General features: G+C 31.0%; 1 protein-coding gene across 1 annotated transcript in view; it reads right to left on the bottom strand.

Annotated features, from left to right (window-relative positions):
* Window positions 1–359: 359 nt before the first annotated feature.
* Window positions 360–18,648, bottom strand: part of flr (actin-interacting protein 1 flr) — a 34,418-nt gene continuing 16,129 nt past the window's right edge. Inside the window, exons 7-16 of the mRNA XM_076516171.1 lie at window positions 16,941–17,018; window positions 16,491–16,582; window positions 15,122–15,263; window positions 14,144–14,225; window positions 11,762–11,915; window positions 11,093–11,177; window positions 6,850–6,960; window positions 5,102–5,272; window positions 2,923–3,073; window positions 360–921 (exon numbers count right to left, since the gene is read on the bottom strand). Of these exons, the coding sequence (XP_076372286.1) occupies window positions 812–921; window positions 2,923–3,073; window positions 5,102–5,272; window positions 6,850–6,960; window positions 11,093–11,177; window positions 11,762–11,915; window positions 14,144–14,225; window positions 15,122–15,263; window positions 16,491–16,582; window positions 16,941–17,018 (1,176 nt within the window). The 3' untranslated portion in view covers window positions 360–811. The remainder of the gene's footprint in view (window positions 922–2,922; window positions 3,074–5,101; window positions 5,273–6,849; window positions 6,961–11,092; window positions 11,178–11,761; window positions 11,916–14,143; window positions 14,226–15,121; window positions 15,264–16,490; window positions 16,583–16,940; window positions 17,019–18,648) is intronic.

Here is an 18,648-nt window from a genome sequence, read left to right as displayed (position 1 = left end):
TCTGCAGCTAGACACCATGGGTGCTAGTTTTGTAGCTTGATGCCATGGGTACCAGTCATTCTGTATCTCAACATCAGGAGTGACAGAAGTTCTGTAGCTAGTCTTTTAGTTTAGTTTGCTAAGTTGTTTTCATGTTTTACTCATTAGGAAAAGTGCTAAGCTACTGAAAATTCATACACTTTAACAATAAACAAAACTAAAATCAATTACTCAGTGAACATTATCATGACATTAATTAACTTGTGTATCCTTGTAATATTAAACCTGTTTCTTAATATTTCACAACTTGTACAAAGCTATAAACTGGTATGAATACGGTTTTGTGTGCAATAGCCAAGGAATTACTAAAGATACCAAAAGACTCAACCAAAGCTGTATTTATTAATTATATCTAGTAATGCCCAATTGGAAATCTGTTCAAACAATTTTTATCATTCTCACCTTAAATACTAAACAATTATCAGTATAATATTTACTAGCATTATTATAGTAACAACAATTTCACTGGCACTGTTATTGCCATATCACTGTTATTTTAAATTTATGGAAGCTTTCACACAGCTCTCAGTTTCAAAACAGAGAATGGTTTATACTGATTGGATGCAAGGTCCACTGTATATTTTTATACATGGTTAGTTTAACATTAATAAATCATAATTAAAAAGAAGCAATCACAAAATCTCATAAGCCGTCAATCTACAATGAAAACATATGATCATTGAATATTTGCTTTATTTAAAATGACCAAAAAGAAAGAAAAATTGAAATAGACAAGAGCCACTTCTGCAAGGATACCATTCAAAGTAACAAATCACGAGTAAGTAATTTCCCATATTTTGATGTTACTGTCCTGTCCCGTTGACACCAAAGTGTTGTTGTCCAAGAAGGCAACCCTTGTTATTTGACTCTGCGGATGTGCTTCTGCCAAGAAAAAAAACAAAAAAAAAAACATTTGTACACCAGCGACAATCAAATAAAACAGGGAAAAGTTATTATGAAAGTGTAAGCAGAAACAAAGTTAACAAATATAAAAAAAAGATAAAAATTTTTATTGTAATATAGTAAGTGTTTACAGATAAGCACTGACATTCCAAAATATTTTACAAGGCACCATTCTATGTGTCTATGAAACACATACTAAATTAGAAAAGATTAATTTCTGTGCTGAATACTATAAATAGTACTGAGCAATAAAATACTTACATTTTCAGCACGATGAACAAAACAGGTAAGGTATATTTAAAAAAAGAAATTCCTTTCAGTGTCTAACAAAGGTGTTGCACCATTTATGCACAATGCACATGTGAACAGGGTTTCTTTTTCCCAATAAAAGTTTTAAGCTTTACTTCAGACAACAACAAATACAAAAACATAACAGGTTAAGAAATAAACAACTTTTTTTCATAATCTTGGTGTTTAGTTGAAGGGAAATTTATCCTCAAACCTCCCATCTGAGAACATAACTAGTAAACTTGCATGAGATAATCTATCTTCTGACAATTTCTTCCATTTACACACTTATAAAAATAAATACCTACAATAAGAAATAAACCTCTTATAAATAGTGATGAATCAGTCTTATGTACTGCAAATCTGCTCAAAATGTTATGTTCAACCCCATTACTAAAATAACACTGCTAAGTAGCTGACCCTCCCCCCCCCAAAAAAAAGCCAAAAAAGTTTTATAAAAAACTTTAGTTATTCCCTTTGGATAAATGTATATCACAGCATATTCTCTACAGTAATAATCAAATATTCAACTTATCAAAGAAGGTTTTTATTTTTAAAAGTTACGGGATTTTGTTCGTGGAACCTTTGGCAGACTTGATGAAACTGACAAGAATAACAACCTTAAAACATACTAGTAAAACATAACACCTGCTTTAGTCACATTAAGAAATGCTATTAAAAAAAACATTCCTAATAATACCACCATATATCAGGAAATGTCATTAAAAACAGTAAGAAATATCATTGTAAGTCCCATAGTTAACTGAAAACTTTACAGTGTACAGTTAAAGACAAAAGTATTAGCATACTGCTCCTATTATATCATAAAGTGAAGGTAACAGAATAAGGATAAGTATTGCATAAACTTAATCGCACTTAATAAAACAAAAATACAAAATATACACTTAAAAATTGTCTCTATCAATAAACAAAAATTTTATTTCATTTAAAGTGTACTGTACAAAATAAAAGTAATGGTACTCTTACTTCAGAAATTCATGTGCCCTCTTCTTTTATTACAACTTTCAGATCTAAACAACAATTCTCAATTGATGGGATAAACTGAGCTGAGAAAAATCTCAACTTTCTATCTTCCACAGATGTGAGACAGCATCATTACCTCTTTTCATACTACTGACTTTCTAATGCAGTATAATTACCATGAAGTCATCTTCAATCAATGAATAACTTTTGTTACATTTTACAATGATATTTGCAGTTTTTTAATTTAAAATGCCAATACCTTTGTCATTAACAAATATTTGAAGTTAGTTTTTAAAAAAGATTGTTTGGTTAAAATACCAGAAACTGTGTATTCACTTGTTGTGACATCAATTATGGGCTAATGTTCACTCACTACTTGTATTTCAGATGTTTTTCTTTTAAGTAATTTCGACTGAGTGTAAGGTACCAATATTTTTGTCTGCAACTACATTTCTATGTCACGTAGAGCAAACAGTTAACTCTCAGATTATATCTCCTTAACACTAAAGAAAACAAAACTATCAGTTGAAACAGTAATAACAATGAGAAACACTACTAACAAGTAGCAAGACAGAATTAACAACATAATAATAATAATAATACAAAATTAATAATAATAACAACAAACACCACCAATAATAATAAATCAATAAGAGAGAAAACATACAACTTTTTTTGTATTTCTGTTTTAACAGTCATATTACTTACTTTTAATGTTTATATGCTTGTTTGGTTGTTCAACACTCCAAATGATGATACCAGTATCAAGACTTCCAGTGGCTAAGTGTTGAGAGTCCGGAGTCCAGGATATGCAGTTGACTCGAGCAGTATGAAAACACCAATCCAAATTGTGGGCAAGCTGTGACACACAATTACATACAGCACTCATTAACAACTAAACATGGAAAATATAAAACACTACACACACACACACACACACACACACACACACACACACACTGTAAATGAATAAGAAAATCTTAAATAATTATCTTATATACAAAGCATATTGTTAAATATGAATGTAAGAAAACAGATTTCTGTTGTATCAAATATTTTGATAAGTTGTGTCTTATGTTTATGGAGTGTGGTCTATACATTTGTAGTTTATCTGACATTATATCACAGTAAGAATGGTTATAATTCTTCTAAAATTGTTAGTATTACTCTTTAACTAGGTCTATATTACAGGTTTCTTGATGTACGTGTTATGTGCTGGCACGCCATTGTGAACCAGGCCTTTCTGTCAACAACAGAGTTCAACATTTCCAACACAAATATTTCTCTCCTTGATATTGATACATTAGTAGACTTACTTGTAACTATAGTAAATTACATAAACATGAACAGTCCTTAAACTATCACTTCCCACTCGTTTCACCACGTAACCTAAGAATCCTATTCCACACAAAGAATACTTGATGCTAAAATACAATGTTTGAAAGTCTAAACTTTATAAAGTGCAGTGCCATTCAACATTACACACAAGAGTGGACAATGTCGAACACTATCTATACATTACTTCTGAGGAGATAAGAAATAGTGCACAAACAAACATGTTATTAGAAAAGTTGAAATTTTACTATTTTATCTTTGCGATAGATAAATATACACTGTTCACTCACTACCTTCTATAGAGGTCTAACCTTGACATTACCGAGATGTTTTCTTATTAATATCACAAAACTTCACAACACAATTTACACTCATGACCACTAGTTGTTATTAAACCCCCAAAATATACAAATGAACAAGTATCTGTGACAATAGTGGAGCAAAGAAAAGATTACACCCTTCTGACATATTCACGATTAGTTTACTGCAACTACAAATAAAATTTTAAAAAGCTCTTGTTACACTACAATAAGACAACAGCTCTCACAAAACTATTGCAACATCATACAAACACTGTAGGAATATGGAATATTCACTACTCATGCCCATACAACAATACCAGCAATACACAATACTCTGTCCCATTCACACAAAGAAAATACATATAAACATGTCAGAATCCATTATTTACTGCTGTAGATACAGCCAACTGTGTATGTAAAACTGAACAAATTGGCCATATGCTTTATCCTGTAAACATCCAAGACACCACTGATGTTTGCCAAGTTCTAAACTACATTATAATGTTTAAGTCAAACAGATGTTAAATGAAATATAAACTAGACAATCAATCAGTGTTTAGTCATCTCAACAAAACAGATAAAATAACAGGCTAAAATAAGTTATGTAACTGGAAGGTATAAAAAGTGCAAACTAGACTAGAACCTTTAAGTCAGACTGATAATAAAGGAATTATCAACTTAAATATAATTTAACAGTTACACTAGTCACACCAAAAATTTCACTTAGACTAGAAAAGTTAGGCTGGTAATAAGATAGACTACAACTTAATATAGTAGAAAAAATATTTAAAACATGAAACAAGTAACAATATTTCAACCACCATAGGTCATCATCAAGCAAGGAAATCAAAACATCATTTGATTTGTATATCAAGTAAAAGTCACCTAAATATCTAAAGACTACAATCTAGTAAACAAACATGTCACCCCAGAACTTTAAGCTAGATTATAACCTACTGATTGAACTAGTAACAAGAGGTGTGTGTACTGGACCATAATGTAGAGGTCAGAGTGATTTCAAACATATAGGAACTATTAACTGAGCAAGAATCTAATGGTTATACTGACTAGACTCAACACAGAAAGGTGAACCCTAATCTATTATACACTGATGTGTTCAGGATCAATTATATATATATAACCACTTTCTTTTTTGTTGCTTTTTACACATGGTAAACATTGTCTTTCAACTACAAGTTTAATTTTTTTTATGAATGATTCGCTTTCACAGCTCATGAAGTTATGCTCACCTCGTAAGTTAAGGCACGGTACAGAATGACCTTTCGGTTACCATCACACGCTGCCAGATAAGAACCATCTGGAGAGTAGGCCACATCTGTGATGGCTCCACGATGCTCATCGAGTGTGGTTTTATGACTCAGTGTGTATCCATTAAGCAGGTAAATATGGACTTTGTGATCCTGCATCAAAGGAGAAATAAATTATGCTGCTTGAAATCTCCTTCTCGATTGTTATTTAGAAATTATCACAAGGTGAAGAAACATTGTATAAATGGAATCTTTTCACAAGTCTCATGCATTTCTTAAAATTTCTTTTGAAGATAAATTATTAACAGTGATAACTAACAAAATCTAGTGAAGTAGAAACATCTTTATCATGTGAGGATATCTCCCTATTAGTATTTTACCAAGATATCCTTTTATAACAATATATTATTAATGTAAAGCTTAACAAATCAGACATTACAAGTACTGCACTCTGACACATGTAGTGTGTCTGTTTTAGGACCTAAACAGTTAAGACTATACTGTAAATTTGCAGTTATTAAATAATATTAAAACGTGTTTGAAAACAATCTTTAATTTTTATAATTTAAGCTGAATATTGTGACACTGGTAAGCACACAGACTACGAGAACTGTATGATTATATTGAGCATTGTAAAAGCTAGAAAAGTACAGAAACACAGCATGCTATCTTGCTGACTTCCACAACCACAGAAAGATACAAATTATTTTCAAAACATTCTCAGAGTGTTGCTTTTGAAAATTTCTTATAGAAGCCCCTAAGGATCTATCAGCTTCCACACTACTTCTAACAACAACATGAACGCTGCTCTCCTGTCAAGTGTGACAAGTTTTGTTTTAAGATTTTCATTTAATCAGTTAAATGTACATTTTTTCCACATTGTATGTATATTTCTAACTTGCACTACAAAATAATCAGTTAGCCATCTCATATACAAACTTATTTCTCAATGATTGTGTCTTGTTCTCACAGTGGTATATCAACCTTCCACAAAAATTACACCTTATACCATTGGTAAACAAACTCATCAAGAATTAAAATGAGTTTATCCATTTGCTTATTCTAGGTTCAACTCCTGTGAACCAAGTGCTATATAACTGTGTCTACTTCAAAAAACGTTTCACTTAAAAAAAGCTGTTAACAATATAAAATCAGTGAGGACACCAAACTGGTGATTGAGTAAACAACCTTAATCATTAAAATTTTAGTTTATTGTGTGTTGATTTGTTCCACTGATTTACAAGTTACCTTGTACTTGTTATTTACACAGTTAGGTTTCTTTTCATCAGAAGTTTCTAAGATAACAGATAGGAATATATCCCGTTTAACTAGAGGGCTCTGATAACAAAAGACATCCCTCTTGTTTTAATTGTTAGGGCAATTATTTGTAATATAACTTTTCAACTGTTTTTTTCAAACCTGGTCTATATTGTTGGGATTGTCCAATGAAGAAGAACTGAAATAGGTGTTGCAAAAAAAACTAATATAAAAGTTGAAAATGAAACAACATTTAAAACAATTACATCAACCAAAAGGTTGTAGGTAGCAGCATCAGTTGCAGATGGCTGCTGTTTAAGGGTTAAAGTCAAAAGCTCTTTTTGGACCATTGTTGGACATCAAAGATTGAGAAAAGACAAACTTGTTTCACAATTATTAAGGGGAAAAGCAAAACAGAAAAGAAACCAATACCAATTAAAAAACAGAATAAAAGTCATAGGAGAACACAGTACTTTATATCCTCCCACAGCCACATCAGTTTCCACAGGATGAACACTAACACAGCTTGGTTCATACTCCACTGGTAAACAGGACTTCTTCTGGCCATGGTCCATTATGGTGATCTGTAAAAAGAAAAATACTGTTGGGATAAACATGTTAAATATTTTTCAAACACACATCCTTTTTCTTAATAATCACTAAACCCACACTTGTTGCAAGTACAAAATATCCATAAAAATATACAGAGTTACAAGTTACATAAATATTTGTCATTATTTTCTTTTTGGTTACAAAATAAAATCGTCTTTAGCACGGGAGAAACATCACTTTAATACACTGTAGGTGACATAAAAATCAGTACTTTCTACGGTCTTCTCTGCTTATCCAATACAAAATAAAACAAGTTCCTACATAAACTACAAAAATTTTGAATGTTTTTCCAGATTTTATTCATTCAATTAACCGACTTTCCTGGTTTGTGAAAATAAACATTAATCTCATGGGTTTAGCCATGCATAATAACAAATAGCATTAGATACTTAATACTCTCCATCTGAAATAATGAATTTTGATAAGTGATTATTTTAATGGTTTAATCATACATTATTAGGTCAGTTGTGGTGCTTTACATGTAGAACATGTATAGTGAAGAGTTTTAATCTCAAATATTTAACAACACATGAAGAATCATAGCATAAAAATCAATTTTAATACTCTTCACTTGAGACATCATGTGGTGATGATACTGTTTGATGTCTGAGTTTATGACATTTGCATGCAGCAGTAAAGGAACTCAATGCTGTTAGCAGTAAAGTACTGACACTCCAAAAGTTACATGATATTAATCACATATATTAAACTTAGCGAATTTCACTATTATTGTTTTATGAGAAAAATAAATTTTTACCTGTTATAATCCTTGAAGCATAAGCTGAACACATTGAAACAATATGAAAATATTATTCTGTAATTGTGGTACAACATAACCCACAACCTTTGTGTTGTTACACACTTTGCTGTAACAAGCTAAGCCACTTTGGGCCATCTGCTGTGTCCACCATGGGGAACCATACCTTGGATTTTAATAGTGTAAATATGTAAACTTAGTGCTGTTCCATTGAAGGACCTTGAACAATTGACCCCATATGATGTTATAATAGAATGATGTCATTTTTTGTAAGACAAATGTGGGAAGAAACCCCACCACCATAGCACTGTGAGCAAAAGTGAAAAAAAAAAAAAAGGGGGAGACTAGTATTACAAATTTAGTAAGCTAGTCAGTGATCAGTACCTTTTAGTACCTTGAAATTTTGAGACAATCATGTGGCAGTAGTAATGCCATTAAATATTTTAAGGGATCCTGTTCAACATTGTAAATAAATCTACTTTTCAATAACAACTTCCCAGTAGAGTCACTGCATAAATAAAGGTTTTTAGAGGTTTCTCTTTTCTACAAAATATAAAAAGAATTAAAGTTTCAGAAACAAAAATCAGAAATGAATATTCATAAACAATGTGTACTAAAATAATATTAAATACATATGTGTACTTAACTAATATTGAACATATGTAAACAATGTTTACTTATTAATGAATATACACACAAAAAAAACAATGTGTAATTTACTAATACTGAACATATGTAAACAATGTATACTAACAAAACTTATAAACAATGTGTACTGACTAATAAAAACATAAACAATATGTACTAAAACTATTAATAATAATCAATAATGAACATATATAAAGAATGAATAAATTATATAAATTATTCTCTTGCATCATAAATACTTGAAAATTATTATATTTTCATGCCTCTGTATTAAGTGTTTTTTACTACAGGATCAAAAAGTTTGTGGCAATGTTTTGGTTTTAAATATATAGGCTTCTACCAAATTTGTGTTCTTTATACATTTCAAGATGTTATTTTGCAAGTAAAGGGTATAAGGGTCTCATTGAAAGGCTTGTGATAAGTTTCAACAATAATGTGTAAATTGCAAGTGTATATGAACAAATTTCTCTTTTTAATACCTACATATAAAACTGAGCATCCAACTAGTGCTTAGACATATCTTTCATTATTAAAATGCAACTTGATCTGAAATTTGTTTTTAGAAAACTCTACCCTACAATGACCTGCAAGAAAACCCTTAACAGATATACAGACAATCAGTGCAAAAGGTGTGCTCAATTTTTTGAGAAATAGCAAAAAATTTCCTTCAGAAACAAATGATTAAAAAACAATTTTTGAAAACTAAATAAATGATAAACATTGAAAATAGCACTACCCAAGACAAAAAACAATCACATTTAAAACTATACACAAAATATCATTAGTAATACACAATCACTTGATGTAAAAAGAATGGTTCCTTAGCCTTACCATTAACATGGTAGTACTTAACAGTAAGGATCATGAAGAAACAAAATGGTTCATTTAAAACTACCATAAAAACATCTGAATATTAACAATGACTACTGCACAGAACTGGCTGAGCAAAAGTTAAGCTTGTTGTACTTAAAAAGCCACCTAAATCACTATGTGTGTATTTATGAAGTGAAACACAATTTATTATTTCAATGTATATTCATCTAAGTAAGTAACTGACGTTTACAGACAAGCATACAGAAAAATTGATACTCAATTCTTTCAAAGGGTTCTTCCATCTGTGGTTACAACGACTTCTTTCTTGTACTGAATAGGATACTAATGTGTATATATGTGCATGCGTGTGAAATAGGTGATGTGTTACCTTTGCGTACATAATTAGATTTAAGGATTGGTTGGTAGAGATCCTGATGAGTAATAAAATTAAATTAGGTATCCAAGCATCTCACACTTGGGGTTGTTGGCACCTAAAAATATAACTAATAAAAACATGTATAATAACAAGTTTTTAAACTTTATAAAAACAAGTAAAGATTAAGAAGTTCATAACCTAGTTAACCACAGCAGTATAGCAAGTTTTGATGCTACAAAAAGCATAGAAACAAGAAAGACAAAACTACAAAAACTACATCATTTTCTTAGTACTAAGTTTTATTAAAAAGTGGGTCTAGTTTGTTAATTCCAGATGCCCTCAAACAATGTTTGCTGGTGTTTAGTAGTGTTAAGATGTTGTTTTTGTCATTTTTACCTCTGTGAATAATAGAGAAATAAACACAAACTGCACAGCTTGCATAATTCAAAACCTTTGAAGATGATAAAATATCACTGAAGCTTTCTTAATACACGCACCTAAACTTTTGTTCACTGTAAACTTTTCTTTTCTTTGTTGGAGTCATTGGATATGAAACAGAACCACATGAATGTTTAAATAAAAAACTCAATATCCAATCTATTCAGCTTGTTACTGGATGTTCAAATAAAAAAATTGATATCTAGTCTTTTTAATATTATTAAAGAATGTTTAAATCATGTTTTCCTCTGGAAAAATAATCACCATCTCAGGAAAAGGTCATCTCAGATTAGACTTGAAGAGTCAACTTAAAGACAATTCCAATTCAGAAATGGAAAAGGAGAATTTCAGTCCAAACCCAATGAAGAATTCCCCTTGTCTAAGGTCAAAGTCATTATTTAATTTCTGTTGTGCATATTGGTATATACAAGACACGGTAATACTAGAAATAGACAACCTTCTAACTTCCATACACCCCAACATCCAGTTCTCCCTGAATCATTCAGATAACAAGAGGGACATAAGATTTTCTTGACATTACATTAACAATTGATAAGGACATAATATACAATCTAGCTTGTTTTACAAGCTAGTAACAAAACCTGTCTTCTTTAACTTCAACACCATTCATCCCAAACCTTCCAAGTGCACAATTATTGGAAAATTAAACACAATGAACTAAACAATAATTTAGATAAGCAACCATTAGAACTGACCTTCAGAAAAACATACTTCCAACAAACAATAAACTAGCCCCAATAAACAGGACAGCTCACTCAGTTTAAGCAGAAAAAAATTGGCATGCTACTTCTTTCAGAAATTACAGTACCTCCCAAGACTTTGTCCAGAAGAATAATTCATTCCAGCAATAACCTAAAGGATGACATATCCCAGCTTTGGTTTTTATAAACACTCTTACCTAGACAATGCAGTAGCTTTTGGAAAAATATAATTGTAGTTACTGGCTGATATTAAACCAACACTTCTGTAATTATTCATTCTCAGTCAAAGAATAAGTTAACTCAGTCTCGTCTACTCTACAAATACAATGATCTAATTAAAATCAACTTACATCATTGTATTCTGCAACAATTAGAACATCACCATCAGTAGCAGCAATTCCTTTAGGCTGAGAATCAGTCTTTACTTCCAGTGTACTAAAATGTAAAAAAGTTAAATCTAATTCATCAAATGGAAAGGCTGTTCACTGTCTGCATCGTCTATAATTAATATCGAAAGATAAACTTTACTTTTCAGAAAAGCAACATACAAGTCACAACCAAATTGTGACTTCTGAATTATTTTAAAATAAAACATGTAAGTACATGCAAAATTTTAAAATTCCAACATAATAATAGCGAGAATAATTAGCTTTATGCACAAAAAAAAAACGTGGCAGTGTACGTGTCCTCTACTATGGACATAAACCTTCTCAGAGTTGTGAGTACACTATTAAGACATCAATTTCTTACAGTAGCATCAATGAGAATCCATAATGGTAAAATTGGTAGAAATATTTTTTTTTCATTATTATCTTGTAGGTAAAGGTAGGTTTTCCTCTAGCTTTATTGCTAGAATAATTTTAGATTTCCATGTACCTCCATTAAGAATAATACTCTTCACTCAAGCTAGCACACACAGAAACAGTGGCAATAAAACTGATACCAATTAAGTAACAACATGGTGATTATTTTATTGCTACACTTTAAACAGGATACACTCTTGTGATAATGATACTTACTTATATCGGTTCGTTATGGCGTCAATAGCACGAACTGTATCATCAAGTCCACAAGTGTAAGTAACATCAGTTCCTACTGTCATATCCTGAACCTGGTTAGCGTGCCCTGGACCTTCCACTCGATCGTGATCTCCAGTTGAAACATCCCAGAATGGTGCAATGTGAGTCAAAGAACCATCTCGTGAAACTTAACAACCATATACAAGCTCATGCAAAAAGTTAATTACAAACACCTGTAATTCAAAGTTTGTTTTCTTTTGTCACAACAACATAATAAACACACACTTCACTACACAGCAATTAAGCGTAATTTCCTTTAATTTATGCATAAACCATATAATAAGTTGCAAATTCATAAATAGAAAAAAACAACAGTAATATCTCTAACAGACATTCTTTCATATTTCTTTTTCGATGTTGTCTACGTTTGACATCTGCAAATTATGTTCCATTTGGTGGTTACACAGTCCACCAACTTCACAGTAAACTACAGCTGTTTTATTATGTACCGAAGAAACATTTATCACACATCAATTCTAACTTATTCAGAGGTAGTGTTTGACAAGAACAAAAATCTTTGCTACCAGCTTTCAATCTTTATCTGTTCTGTAAAGGTACACTTTAGTACTTCTGATAGCAGCTTGGTGTGTTTTTGAGCCTTAGTACTTCTAATAGCAGCTTGGCGTGTTTTTGAGCCATAGTACTTCTAATAGCAGCTTGGCGTGTTTTTGAGCCATAGTACTTCTAATAGCAGCTTGGCGTGTTTTTGAGCCTTAGTACTTCTAATAGCAGAAAGTTTCTGAAATTTATACGTTCTCTTTCATGTTAGTAAGATATTAATAAAAATGATCATATTATACATAGAAATCAGGATTCTTGGAAGTTCACATATCTTTAAATCCTGCTGCTATGGAAGATCTACAAAACAAATGAAATTCCAATAAAATACATAAAAGTTGTGACTGTCTTGTGTTTATTGCTCCTTCCACAAAAAGTATAAATAAAATAATCTAATTGACTAAAGCTTCAAATACTCAGAACTACTATATTACCAGTCACTTGGTTAAGCATAGAAAACTTAAAATACAAACTGCTCTTTTATATACATAACTTCATTTGATTCAGGTAATGGTATCAATACCATTATACATGTGAGAAAAATAATTAAATGTTCATCATTTATCTTGACTTTGAAAACTGAGATTATCTTTAATACCTCACTAGTATAATGGTCCTCTTCAAGCTACCACAGAAAATAATATATCCATGTCAATTTAATCCTTCAATTACAAACAGTCCTACCCTGTCAGATTTTTCCAAACTATTTATGCACCTAATTGCTTAAGGGTCTACATCTCTGCTTAATGTAGAGTTAATGACAACATTTGAATTTGCACCAAAAACGTGGACAAAATTACTATAAATACTGAAATTAAATGCTAATTACTGATGAGATATACTACGTATCTTACGAGGAAAATACGTCTCTTCAGACAAACTTTGTAATGAGATCTTTACAAAGTGTGTTCTTAACACGAAAAAGCAAACAAATATTCTACATGACAACAGTGGTGTAAAGTAAAAAATCAAAATGGTCATTTAGTGAATAATAAAACATATTGACACAAATTAATTAGAACATGTATGTAAATCATATTTAATTATTATGAATTTTTGTGGAAAACAGTAATCAATAATGACTATACCATTGCTCCATTTCAGTCTCCCAGATCATATCCAAAGAATTAAATGAAAGTATAACCTCCTTAGTATCCAAACTGTACACAAGAAATCACATGACAGCACCTCCACCACCCCCATTTCAATCTCCAAGGTAATACACAAGAAACAGTAGTACCACCACTCCATTTCAAGCTCCAAGGTAATACACAAGAAACAGTAGTACCACCACTCCATTTCAAGCTCCAAGGTAATACACAAGAAACAGTAGTACCACCACCTTATTTCAAGCTCCAAGGTAATACACAAGAAATAGTAGTACCACCACCTTATTTCAAGCTCCAAGGTAATACACAAGAAATAGTAGTACCACCACCACCCAATTTTAGTTTATAATATTATACACAAGAAAATAAACAAAAGTACCACCACCATTCCATTTATATCTCTAAGATCATAAACTAAAACTTAAATGATAGTACCACCACCCCATTTCAATTTCCAATCTTATACCCAAGAAACTAAATGACAGTACCATCATCATCCTATTTCAGTTTCCAAAATAATATACAAGAAAATTAAATAATAGTTCTATATCCACTAATATTAGGTTCCAAGATCATACAAGAAATTATACATACAAATGTAAATAAATAATAAGCTAATTTATATAATCCATATTAAGTTACTCTTAAAGGATATTAACACAGCCATCGTGACTGCCAGTGTACAACGTGCGTTTATCCAAAGAGAGCCCAATAGATGTGATAGACTTTTTATGACCCTAGAAAGAAAAACATCTTGTGTTTAATGATAATTCAGATATGTCAACTTAAAACACATTCTATATATAACTTCCAAAACACAAGTTAAGATACATTTTCTAAATATAACTTTAAAAGCACAACTTTAGATAGATATTCACTTCTCAAACATAACTTTAGATACATAATGTGAATGCCACATCAAAAACAGATTTTTGTTTTTCAATATTAATATATTGTGCTGACTGATGCTGTAATCTCATTTCTAAACAGCATGCACACACAAACCTTTTTTGCATAAACAAATCTTGTATTACTCTACAAAATTTACTTATGATTCAATACAATGCCTAGCAGCTTCATCAGGGACACCACCCAGCATCTCAGTTGAGTTTCCACATATAAATTATTTTTAATCTGTTTATTAACAAAACACATATTTTTACCACCGTAATTATTTGTGGAAACTTTTCACCTCTAAATTATTAAAATACACTTAATATTTTATACAATTTCATATTGTTAAAAGTCAGTATTTTATCTCTAAGACAACAATATAACTAAGTAGCACCATTGAGCTTAAAGCAATCTTAAAAAGAAAACAAAAACAAAAAAATCCCAAAATATAAGAATGATAATAAAAACCATTCTACCTAAATCCATTTTAGTAAACAAAAACTGAAGAGAGAGCCAAAATAAAAAAATCAAGAAAATCGTGCATATTTAAATGACCAACTTTATTACATCGCAAACCACGAATTTATTAAACAGCTAACATAAACTTCTATTGAAGTTAACTTTTGCTAAGCTGAATGGCTCAGTTTTAATTAGAAACACCACACAAGTTACAGATTCCACAATAGCTACTTCTTAACAATTCAGTAACAGCAAGTTATTTTCTGTTATATTCACTGACCTTGATAATACGAAGAGGCTTGCAAGGGTTGTTAATATCCAAGTAGTTGATAAAACCAGATAGAGACACAGATAAAAGGTAATTTCCTTGCCAAAGACAGCTGACTTGTTGATCCAATATATCCTTTCCAAAAGTAAATTCTCTATACAACAATAAAAATGTCATATCTTACACACTCCATCTCAGCAGTATCTACCACCCTAGCTGACCTACGTACAGTCGTTTTAACTGTTTTAATTAGTAAAACAGTTATTCCAAATAGTGAGGAATATTACTGATTTATTGGTACGTTCTAATGTTGCTTAGAAATGACACATATCCTGATCAATACTACATTAGCTTATCAGTATATTTAAAAACCCATATTTTTATTAAAATGACACCAAATACAGGCTTATTTTCTAAAAACATCTATGCAAAGTATGAATTTCCATGTTGGCTTGTTTTGTTGCTAAACAATAATTATGCATATGTTGGTGGGGGTTAGCAAAGTATGTTATCCAGAATTTTTTACACAAAAACATTAAACACACAAATTAGTTAAGATTCCTACCTACAATATATCATGAGACAGTCCTCATATATTACAATATACTTCAATACAAAAAACAATTTAATAATTTATAGATCTAGTTATTTCATTAAACAAGCAGAAAATGTTTAGATAATCATATTAAGATATTTTTGGTAGCTGATAAAAGTCATTGTTGAAGGGCAACAATTCTGTTTACTGAATAGCATATCCACTTCTCTTCTTAAAATCCAAGGTTTGAATCCAATAAACCATCTTTCTCAGAATTATACATCTTATTTCAGTGTTTTCAAATTAGTCAAAAAGTTTGGTTAATGAGAATTAAAAACAATAATTAACTAAAAAAACAAGACATTTATAAGCCAATAACTAGTGGTATTCAAATTAACTTAATAAAAATAAACATACTTCAAGAGTACAAGTATTAAAAACTTCTATCATCGTAAAGTGCATAAGGCATCTTACAATATGAAATAATTAAAACCTAATGATCATTCCTACATCCCACAGCCAGCGTGAATAATGCACTAATGAAACAATGGACATCGTTCCTACGTCACACATTATTAGATATGACTGATACACTCCAGAAACATGGGACATCGTTCCTAAATCCCACAGTCAGTGTGAATAGTGCACTAGTGAAACATCACACAGTCAGCGTGAATAATGTGCTAGTGAAACAATGGACATCGTTCCTGCATCACACAGTCAATGAATAATGCACAAGCTAAACAATGGACATCTTTCCTACATCACACAGTTGATGAATAATGTACTTATGAAATTAAAGACATTGTTCTTACATCTGGCAATATGCATAAATAATGTACTTACGAAACAAGAGACATTGTTCCTGCATCCCATAATCTACATGTTTTATCTCCAGATGCTGTCAGTAATCTTCTGTTATCAGGGCTCCAAGCCACCTATTTACAACACATTTTTTTAAATGCTTTAAAACAAAGTTTTATCCAAAGAAGAAACCTCTTTGGAGTACAGTTTCATGTATTTCATACATCTCTTAGCACCTGTTTATAACACACAATGAAAAACCAAAAATGTTAGGATATTGACTGACCTATACAGCTCTCATATTTTAACATTTTTGTACATACAGTAATAATTTGTCACAAGCTAAAACACAAGAAATTCATTTGAACTTGGAGATAGAAAAATTTTAAAAGTTTCTTTAACAATCACCTGCACAATAAAATGACTAGTAACAGTTATTATTGTTAACCAATGTAGTTAGTTCAAAAATGAAATGAACAAACAGAAACTTACACCATATATTCCTCCACTGTGGGCAGGATTACCAACCTCTCCAACTTGAGTGTATTCCTTTGCATTATATAAAAATAGCTACAAAAAAAACCAAAAACTGTGACAATCACATGAAATAAAAAATGTGAAATTCTTTATTTTGCAAACTACATTTTAAATCTTAAATTATAACAAGTATTCCACAATGGAAACGTACTCAGAGTCATTCAGGATTTATGTGAGGAGAATATATCCAAAAGAAAAAATAGATATTTCCCTATAACAGAGAGTTTCAAAAACCTTTACAGTGTCCATAATGATAACTAAATAATTTAGTTCACAACGTATCTCTCAAATTTTCTCCACTCATTTTCTTGCATGATCTTATAAGACTTTTCACGATGGCTACCAAATTCTCCTTCATAAAATAGGCCCTTTATCCACATGTTCTAAGATGATCTGTAAGATTCCAACTACCATCTTTCACACTAAGATGTACAGAGATATAAATCTCAGTTTACTTTCATTCTCAAACCATTAATTTATTAACGTACCCATGTACGGGGAATGTTAATATCCCTTAGATTAGAAAAAAGGCATAATTGTGGGGAAAACAAATTCTCTCTTGACACAAAATTAAAGACAAATGATACCTGTAACCTCAGCTTAGAAAATGACCAATAGATTTGTCCATTACAATACATCTATGTATATTATAATTATAAAATTGAGGGAAGTAAGGTCTAACAGCATTGTTCTTAAACAGATAAAGCACCAACATGACGTACAGGACTAGACTAGATAGACACCAGAGGTCAGTAAATGACATAGAAAAGATGGAAAATAATTGAAAGCAATCATACAGAAGAAAGGACTTTGAAAAAAGGTACTGACTGCACTTCACTCTGACATGGCTTTAAAAATCTGACAAAATGTGGATAAAACTGTGAAAGTCATATACGAGAGTAAATAATGAGGTAGAAGGAGCAAACAAAAGTTAGAGGATGCCTAAATAATTGGAACTAAGGATGAGTACAAGTAATGCTACAAACATAAAATATATGTTCCTTTTAGCAGTCATTCTTAGCTATAAGATGGTAAGTGTACATGGGTGAGTGTTAGTAGCAACACATGGCATCAGCACCAGGTCAACTGACACAAATAAACAAAAAATAAATAAAAACTGACCAGGTAATGATCATCTTGGTGAAATTCACCACATTAAAGACACTAAACCTATAATCCATGTATGAAAAGCACATTAGGAATTGAACACAGACAGAACTTTGGGTAACAACTCAAACAAAAATCAAATCAACAAGAACTCCACTGACATAAAATGAAGTTGTGATGAGTTACTTGAACAAATCCTTCCACATGATACAAGTTGGGGAAAAAGACCTAACCAATTAGACTTATTAAGTGACAGTACAATAATTTTAAGATTTAAAAATGAGGTATCACATTGATATAAAATGACATGTGATCTTAACAAGGTTCTTACTCTTTGCTTACTCCTGACCTCAAATGATGTTTAACCTGAAAAACACACAACCTTTAAGCACTACTCTCCACCTATTAATTTATATAATTTTGAGAAAGATCAAACAAACTGCTTAAAATGAGAAGCAGTTTAAATGTTTCCAGGATTTAATCTCCAGTGACACTAGAAATCAAACTGATTTCAGGCATGTCTATCCACTTACTGATTAGTCAAACTTTGATAAAT

This window comes from Tachypleus tridentatus, chromosome 7 (assembly GCF_004210375.1).
Source record: "Tachypleus tridentatus isolate NWPU-2018 chromosome 7, ASM421037v1, whole genome shotgun sequence".
NCBI lineage: Eukaryota > Metazoa > Arthropoda > Merostomata > Xiphosura > Limulidae > Tachypleus > Tachypleus tridentatus.
The sequence above is the reverse complement of the archived record's forward strand: the minus strand, read 5'-3'. Positions and strand labels throughout refer to the sequence as shown.